Source organism: Pezoporus wallicus, unplaced genomic scaffold (genome assembly GCF_028554395.1).
Source record: "Pezoporus wallicus isolate ANWC-B61680 ecotype Strahan unplaced genomic scaffold, APGP_CSIRO_Pwel_v1 contig_5418, whole genome shotgun sequence".
NCBI lineage: Eukaryota > Metazoa > Chordata > Aves > Psittaciformes > Psittacidae > Pezoporus > Pezoporus wallicus.
The window spans coordinates 676,500-685,398 of NW_026640709.1; the positions used below are offsets into that span (position 1 = coordinate 676,500).

At 40.4% G+C, this 8,899-nt stretch overlaps 1 protein-coding gene across 1 annotated transcript; it reads left to right on the top strand.

The window, feature by feature from the left end:
* Positions 1–14: 14 nt before the first annotated feature.
* On the top strand, positions 15–7,996 carry ERH (ERH mRNA splicing and mitosis factor). Its single transcript, XM_057420099.1, has 4 exons — positions 15–141; positions 3,707–3,794; positions 4,817–4,937; positions 7,500–7,996. Exons 1-4 carry the CDS (start codon positions 139–141, stop codon positions 7,600–7,602), a joined length of 315 nt encoding a protein of 104 aa, XP_057276082.1. The 5' UTR covers positions 15–138; the 3' UTR covers positions 7,603–7,996.
* Positions 7,997–8,899: the final 903 nt, after the last annotated feature.

Here is an 8,899-nt window from a genome sequence, read left to right on the forward strand (position 1 = left end):
CGCGCATGGCCGCCTGCGTGCGCGTGCGCAAGCTGCCACGGTCAACCGTTAGCGCGGCGCTTCCGGCGGGCGCGGGGGCTTGTGGGGGAATCGTCGCGCGCCTCTTGTCCGCGGCTGTGCTGAGGAGTGGGAGCCGTGATGGTGAGCGCAGGCCGGCGGCAGGGCGGGCGCGGCGGAGCCTGAACCCCGCCTGGCCACGGCGGCGGGAGCGGAGCGGTGCGGCGCTACCCGGGGTGCTTCCTTTCCCCGCCTGGGGCAAGGGGTGGCCGCCGGCGCCATGGGCGGGAAGGCGAGGCGGGTAACGGGGGAGGCCGCGGCCGCTTTTCCAGGCCCGAGCTGAGAGTGCCCAGCCGCCGGCAGGGTTTCTCCGGCACAACGGCCAGTTGCTCTCGGGAAAGGAGGAGGTGGGAGGAGCACCCGCCGTGGCGTGGAGCGGGCTTTCCCGGGAGCCTCAGCCCAGTTCCAGGGAGGCTCTGGGAGCGCAGCTCTTCTCGGCGAGCGCTGTCCTCGCAAATGCCTACCTTAAATGGCTGATTCGCGTTAACTGAGGAGGTTTCTGCTCGTGCAGCTTTCCTGGCTCTTTCCCAGCACTTGGAGGAGGGAAAGGCGGTAACTTGCGCTGGTGGGCTGCTTGAATAGCACGCTAAAGCACAAAGGCCTACCAGTCGCACTAGGTTGTTGCATTCATTTAATAAATTTGAATGTGTTGAAGCAAGTTGTTGACCTGCGGTGGAAGGGCGGCTGCTTCTGGGTTTGCAGCGAACTTCTGCATGTGTCTGGCACTTGCTCAAAAGCAGTTAGCTCCTACTAGGGTGAGCAGCCGCAAGCCCTGGCCCCTGTTGTCCAGCGTGGAATCATGTGACACTCAAACCACTTTTTCTGCCTTGCAGAAGTAACTGAAAGTCATTTATTTGTGTGCAATATACTACTTGTATTTGCATCACTGCATGTCTTATAACACTTGTTTATCTTCCTTTGTTTTGTTTGGGGGGTTTTGTTGATTTGTTTGGGGGGGGTCCTACTTTATCGTTGAATAGATTACAATTGGTGGAAGCCTCTTTGTGCAGATGCTGCCTAGCTCCTGCTGGTTTGACTGTCAGCAGTGCCTTAACCATTTCTACGTATTTGTGTCTTAAGTGACTGGAGCGCTTTCTAACGTACTCTTTAGAGGTTCAGAATTGTGGTATAAACCATGTGGTATCACATTCAGTGACCTGCGTAACAGCAGCCAACACAACTCCATTTTTATAGAAAATGCAAGAATGTCCAACATATGCTATCAGAATAATAAGAGTCTGTACTGGGCTATTCCAGACAACCTGGGCCTAACACCTGAAGGTTTATGGATCTTCCCTTGTTTAGTTTTCTTATACCCAAAGGAAGACATAATAGTTATTAATCACATTGATTTTTGCCCTGTTATCTAGCTGCATAGTCAGTAGGACAGGTAATAGCTGGAGGAAACTTCTCTCCGGCTTCTGAACAAGTTACTTTTTTTTTTACTTTTAGGAGAGAAGTTTGATCAAAACTTTTTTATTTTTCCCCTTCCATAAGTGAAATAATGGGAAGTTCCCAAAGAAATGTTTGATATGTAATGCATTAATTATATAATACAATGGCGCCAGTGGCATTCATTTCAGTAATTTCCACACCAGGATCTGATAGGGATATTGTAAACTGTCTGAAGTGATAAAAAAGCCAGAAACCCAAATAATTTCTGCTGTAAGTTTCTGAAAGAACTGTCTTATGTGTCTGGCTCACTTTTTTATTATTATTAGTTTTATTTATTTTTTTTTTCCTGTAATCTGATTATTGGGATAGTTTCAGAATATATACGTTCATTTATCACTCAAAGATTGGGAGGAATATTCTGGATTTTTATAGGCCAGAAAACCTAAAATTATTCCACAGCAAGATACTGAGAGACAAAGTACAAAATTTACTCAGTTATCAAACAGTTCAGTTTTAGCTGTGCTCTCTTAGGTTTTGTTAGGCAAGTAAAACTTTTTCTTAGTACTGAGTTTTGTTAAAGGAGATGAGTATGTGTTTGTAATCAGACTCCGAAATCTAGTTTGCAAGACATTCTGATGCAAAAAGACGCACTGACCAAACTGGCACCTGACACCTCATCCAATTGTTGTTATTAGTTAATCAGAGATCCTTAGTCATATGCTCCCAAGAAGTCAGAGTTGCAAGTGCTGGAACCAAGCCTAGTCATCAGTGACCATCAAGTAAAAATGATAGTGCTGGAAAAAGTATTGTATAATAAAATTTGGCAGTCATTCGAACTCGCTGATGGGACGCGCCTATTCAAGCACAATGCACTTAGGAACAGCCAGATACCAGCCCCCCTCGGGAAATTCCTTTCAAATCTGGCATCCATGAAAGTGAACTGCCTTTCATGATCTAGTCTCCTTTGTGTGATTTTTTTGTTGCAGTGTGTAGCTCTGAGTTCCCCTCTTTTTCCATTTCTGATTGGGAAAAGTCTTGCTGTGTAACTCTCTGTAACTTTTTACTGAGTTTCTCCAAGTTTCCTTCTGTCATGTTATTTAAGACAGAATTTAAAGAGCTGAAAACTCTATTCCAAGTGTGGGAACACTCTATCATGGTACAAAAATTTACTGTTTTCATGTATGTTCCTGGTAAATCCTAGTATTTGCCATTTTTCTGTCACTGCACTTGAACACTGAACTGGTATCCTCACCAGCACATCCAAAATGTGGGTCAGGATTAATTCAAGCTAAATAATATATTAAGGCATTTGTTTCCAGTGTGTCCTACTCCACAATTACCTCCATGAATATTGCATGTTGTGTGCTCACCTCATATATTAGCATTGAAAATGTTGGATCTGATTAGCAGCACTGGAAATGGTGTTTTGTAGCATGCTTGCAAACTTTCCATGCTGTGTAACCTGTTAATTAGATCACAGATTGTGTACACTTCAAAAGTCTTGCTTGTTGTTTGCTCAAATGATTTGCTGTAGCCAAGTGAAAATTATTACAGAAATAAAGCAAGCCACAGACTGTACAACCATCTAAGTCTTTCCTGCGGAAGAACAAGCCTTACAAATCCTGACATTTGGAACCGTTATCTGTGCCATAATTGCTGTTTCAGTAGACTCACTGAAGTATGAAAAATCAGTGCATCTGTTTTGGAGGAAATCATCTTGAATACTAAGTGTGGTATTGTATAATTTGCGTTCCCCTGAAGTGAAATGAATAACTCAAAATAGTCATTTCTGTTAAAATCTTTAAGGAGAGACTGATGATGAAGTTAAGTTGGATTCCTTCCTTGCTCTTTAATTGGGGTGTTTTAAATCTTACTAATAGCTTGCATTAGAATGGAGTAAGTAAGTGCACTAATGGCATGGCTTTTATGGGTTGACTTTATTGCTTTGCTTTTGCATTTAAATAGAAATTACCATTTCTGTGATACCTTTTCCAGCACAGTAGCTGCTTTCTTGGTGATTTTAGACATTTTAAAGTTATGTAAGGATTGATAGGAACCAGAAATTTTTAACACAGCTTATATGAACATTAAGTGCTTTTGAAGAATGCCTGTGTCCTTGATTGCTAGTTCAGTGTTCTAATATTAGGTTGCTTTTTAATGCTTCATCCAGATAAATAACTTAATTCAAACAAAAAAAAAAAACATTCAGATGTTGCAAGTAACCTGTTTTCTTGGCATTTCTTTTGTTTTTCAGTCTCACACAATTCTACTTGTCCAGCCTACCAAGAGGCCAGAAGGCAGAACATATGCTGATTATGAATCTGTGAATGAGTGCATGGAAGGTGGGTGCAGACATGGTAGTCAAAACTGTTGTTAAAACCCCATTTTGACATATTCCCAGACTTAGTAAGAAAATAAGTTGCTGTTTTACATTAAATGTCTCTGATTTAACTAGATGGAACTACATACAGTTTGTGAGAGTAGGCAGTATTCTTGGTGGGGTCATGCAGCAGGCTTGCCTGAATGCAACTCTTGCTAATTTTTGTGCTAGCCATGTAAAGGAAAGGTTGTTACAGGAGATAATACATGAAATGAAAGTGTGTGTGCAATTGATATATAATTTGCAGTTTTGTAGTATATATGCCAGAGAAGAAGTCCTCTGTGACTTTGAGACACACAGTGAGCTAGGAAAGAAAATTGAGATGTTACAGCTGTATGATTTAAATGTGGACATTCACTTAACATTAAAAATTCTAGTTCAGGAAGTTTTGCCAGGCAAACAAAAGCGTCATAAAGACTATGTAAAGCCTCTGTGCTCACTTTCCATGATATATTCTTCTCAAATGTATCTGAATTATTTATGGGTTAGCTTAAATAAAACTGATTTAAATTCATCTACAGGCTTGTGCTGTCACTCTTACCTCAGAATCCCTATTTGACTCTTTCATCAAGAATTATCTTTCTTCTGAGATTTGAGTAGCTGTATGTGATACTAGTTTTTCTCTCTGGTGTTTGTACAGTAGGAATATATGGTGCAATTGCTGTCTTAAATTTACCAGAAGGAGTTTCATGTTTCCATTGGAGCTTACTGCATGGAAAGTTACATTTTTGACAGAACGAAAACTTTTCCCTTTTGATGACAATGCTTCTTTCTATGCCTCTTACCTGATTTTATAGTATTATGTTTCCATGCAAATAGCTAAAGCAAAAGCATTTCAAATCCTCAGAATCTGAGTAAGATGGTTATGTCTCTGTTTTCATGGTAATCATCTCTAAACTTTCCTGATATTTGTGGTTCAGTAGCTGAAGAAGTTTCAGCAAATAACATTCGTGGTTTTTTAACGTTGCTCTTGTTTCTCTGTAGGAGTCTGTAAAATGTATGAAGAGCATCTGAAGAGAATGAATCCAAACAGTCCATCCATTACGTATGATATCAGCCAGTTGTTTGACTTCATTGATGACTTGGCAGACCTTAGCTGTCTTGTGTAAGTTGAGTCCATTTCAGTGGCTTAAAGAAGTCAGAAATCTTCCACCTAAACTCTTACATGTTCTGTGTGAAATCTGGTGGGGTTCTGGGTAGTGTATGCAGTAACTTTAAGGCAGCAGTATTGCGGCTAGCATGCCATGTTGACCACACCAATTAACTACACTGGAATGAAGCATCTGTAAAGAAAGCTTAGAAACTGACAGTTCCACTTGAATTTTAGTCACATTGAAGCTTCCTGCATTTAAAATACTGAAATCCAGCAGTTGAATACAACCACATATGTTATTTATTTATGCTAGAATCTGTTTAAATTTTGGCTGTATCTGCAGTTGGTCCAATTCTTACAGAAGCAGAATGATTACAGAATTTTATTCAGCTGGGGGCTGTACTAGTGGTATGGTAGAAGTCTATAGAAGTGCATGCAGCCAGCTGTTTATTTTGATCAAGATACAGCAAGATGAAAGTTTTTGTAAATCCTAGTGAAGTGATCTGTTCCTGACAGATCAGTCCTTCAGAGAGCCCTAGCTAATTATGTTAACTGTTCTTGTGAATATGCTATCTCCAGTGCTCATCTGCATTTTAAAGTTACAAACGAAGGTGGTCTTGTGTACTTTCAATTCTGACTGTACTGTAAAATCGGATGTTAAATTTCACTAGTCAAAACACAACATTGTAAAAAAATCACTTAATCCAGATCATGAGTACTTTCCACACCATACATTTCAAGGTAACAGTTTGATATGACAGTGATACTAACCACAAAAATTCTATAGGAATAAGGATACAAATCTCATATTTAAGTAACAAAAGACCATAGTGTTAGGCTTTTGAATATGAGAATTCTAGAATTACTGCTCCATTTGAAACCCCAGTGCAAGTACTTGTGTAGATGTACAGTGACCAGCCTTTGCCAGTTAATACATTTAAAATAAAAGGCTATTGAAAAGCACCAGAACTGAGCATCAGATTGCTTTCCTTTGCATTCTGATGTATAGAACCTTATGTTACTGGTAGTGACTTATAAATGGCCTTTAACAATGTTTTCGGTACGATAGGTTAAACAGGATTAGTTTCTGCAGTTACTTTTCCATAGACATTTTGCTGTTTCATCTTCAGGTTTTGAAGCACTGGGCTGACCCAGGTTGAAAGACACTTTGTTTTAATTTATCTAACAGGCTGAAGCCAGCTACTTTCTTCAGGAAGTAGTAACTGTTTCCCAGCAATATTCTGCCTTTCTTAATTAGGCTTGTAAACTCATTATCCTGCCAATTCTACTTCAGCTTATAGTTTTCCACCAGATGGCACACATAGCATACAGACATGTCTTGTGTTCATGAAGATTCTTAAAGTACCTGCTATGTGTTCTTGTGGTGTAGCATTATGAATGGATTGGTGTGGGGACATAAATCAGTAACTTTTCTGAAACTAACATTTCTTATACTGCAGTGGAAATGCTACTATTACTATATCAATGTATACTAAAACTTTCTGTGTCCTTGAATGAGTCATGCTGGGTTTTAAGTAACAAGGTTTTCTTAGAAACAGTATGCTTAGGGATTTTTTCTTTAGGCAGGAACTGTAATTTGTTGAACTGTAATTTGAGTTAACTCTGGATTTTTATTTAGCTTCTTACCAATGAAATCTCAACCTTCTCATCTGGTTAGAAATACATGTACCAAAAATACATGTACCAAGATTTAAAAACTGAGTACAACTTGAGTAGTCCTTGAGGTATGCAGTGAAAATACCACCTTTATCGAAAAAACATTCAACAGCTGAGGCAAAAAGGAGGGCATGAATCTACGCAGATAACTTCACACAGTTTGCTTTCACTTTTGGTCTAATTATGCTTCAATTCAGCAGTGTCTTGAGTAAATGAGTTCTCTGGCCCTGGCAAGAAATCTTGTTGGTGAACTAGTCTTATCAACTATCCCCAAGTAGCAAAGAAAACGAGTCTGTGGGTTCTTGTTTTCAGTTTGCTTTTTATGAAGTGTCCTTGTTTGGTAGAGGTAAGCTTGCCGTCACTGCAGCTGGTAAGAATCCTTTGTCATCCATCCATGAGTCTACCTTTGCTCCTGAAAGACTGTAGTTCTCACAAAATTCCAAGTGCCAGTGGAACACTTGAAAGCTTACATGAACACTTGCGTGAAGTAGTATTGGAAAAGTGCTTGGCTTGTTAAGACAAATTGGGTCATTTCCTGGTGGAACTATTCTTCATTCTGAGCTCAAAAATACTCAAGTGCTCTATTTGTTGTCTCCCATAAGCAGTTATATTCAGGAATTAAAATGTGAACACGCTGAGAACCAGGCACTCAGTAGTCCTTGGGGCATCTAGTTTTATTTCAGGTTCCTACTGATTTGCTGGGTAACTGTTTTTTAGCAAACAGGATAAATCTGTTTGATAAGCCGCAATTCCCATCTTCTTCTGATATTACTTGTGTTCTGCACACAGCTTTCTGCTTCATACACTCGAGGATGCTTAATTGTTTTGTGAAGTTCTTCTGGTAAACATACTACAGATCAGATTAATACTACAGGTGTTTTTTTTTTCCTTCTCTAGTTACCGTGCTGATACTCAGACATACCAACCGTACAATAAAGACTGGATAAAGGAGAAGATCTACGTCCTCCTCCGCAGGCAGGCCCAGCAAGCCAGCAAATAATGGGGGCACCATCATTACCTGGGTTTGGGGGAGGGCTTGGACAACAGGCGTGTACAGAGTGTAGTAGTGAACGTTTTGTATTATAGTCATCCTGTTGCCATCTTACTAAACTCTTTAGCCAGGACTGAATGTATTGTTAGAGATGCAAGGATTTTGTTGGGCTTGACTTTTTTTTCAGTGTAAATGGAGAAGAAAGTGTAACATCTTCAGTAGAGTTTTAATTTGTTTTTTTCCCTCTCACTAGCTGATGGTCCTACCTTATTTGAACCCTGAGGGCTGTTCACATTGTACTTTGCCACATTCACTGTATGTGCCCTTCGGGTGGGTTTTCCAACATTCAGTTATGTCCTCGAGACAGTCTTAATGGGGAATAAAAAAATACCCTTTCGTTAAACTTGAGTGCTGAATTTTGTGGATTTTGCTGAACAACAAATTAAGTGTTTCTTCCCTGTTTGCCAGGGAGCAGGGCTCACAAGGTTACGGTGGACTGAACCAATAGTTGTTTGCTCTATTACAGAATGGCTCAAAGTCTGTCCTGCCAAGTTAACTTCTCTGGCCCAATCTTGACTACTGTCTTTCCTGGGGATTTTTGGGAAGCACAGCAACCCTCTTACACTCTAAGCTTGATCTTTATGAGGCATTTGTAGTCAGGTGTGTCTGCTCTGGGGTAGGTGATGCATAAGAGCAGGCTGAATGTATCACACCACAGACCCCATGAACTAGTCTACTTCCAACCTTCCCCTGAGAAAGGAATAGGCAAATTGTTTTGATGAGGATCTGCCCCAAACTGCTTTTTCTCTTTAGAAAGGATAAGTATTTAACTGTTTGCATGCACTGCAAAATTACGTCTGACACTTGTTACTTTGAGTGCTGATATCTTTATAGTTTTGCTGTACTGAAAAAGCTTGGATTGGAGGACACGTTAGACTGAAACACCACAGCAGGTAGAAAAGCAAGGCTGACTTGGTACTTCATGGCTTTGCATTAGGCCAGAGTTTTCCTGCTATAGGTACAGACTGGAGTCTTCTACTGTACAGGTATACTCAACCAGGATTAACCAGTTGCAGGATTAACAGGATAACATTCTCTACAGTATTGTAAATGGGGATAAAGAGTAGAATCCAAACACCTAGTATGTCCTGGTATGGAAATACTTAATTTTTTTTTTTTTAGCACATTCATAAAGAAAGCCTAGCTTCCATCCAATGAGACATATGAGCCCTCATCCATTTGCCAGGAGTATAGGGCAAGTAAGGTACTTGCCTGACTTCTACTTGGCTTGTGGAGCCATGTACCA

What these genes read in the sequence shown, in the direction of transcription:
- ERH (XM_057420099.1), top strand. An exon ending in TGTGAATGAGTGCATGGAAG is followed by an intron (nt 3,795 to 4,816) that starts GTGGGTGCAGAC and finishes GTTTCTCTGTAG; the next exon opens with GAGTCTGTAAAATGTATGAA. An exon ending in GCAGACCTTAGCTGTCTTGT is followed by an intron (nt 4,938 to 7,499) that starts GTAAGTTGAGTC and finishes TTCCTTCTCTAG; the next exon opens with TTACCGTGCTGATACTCAGA.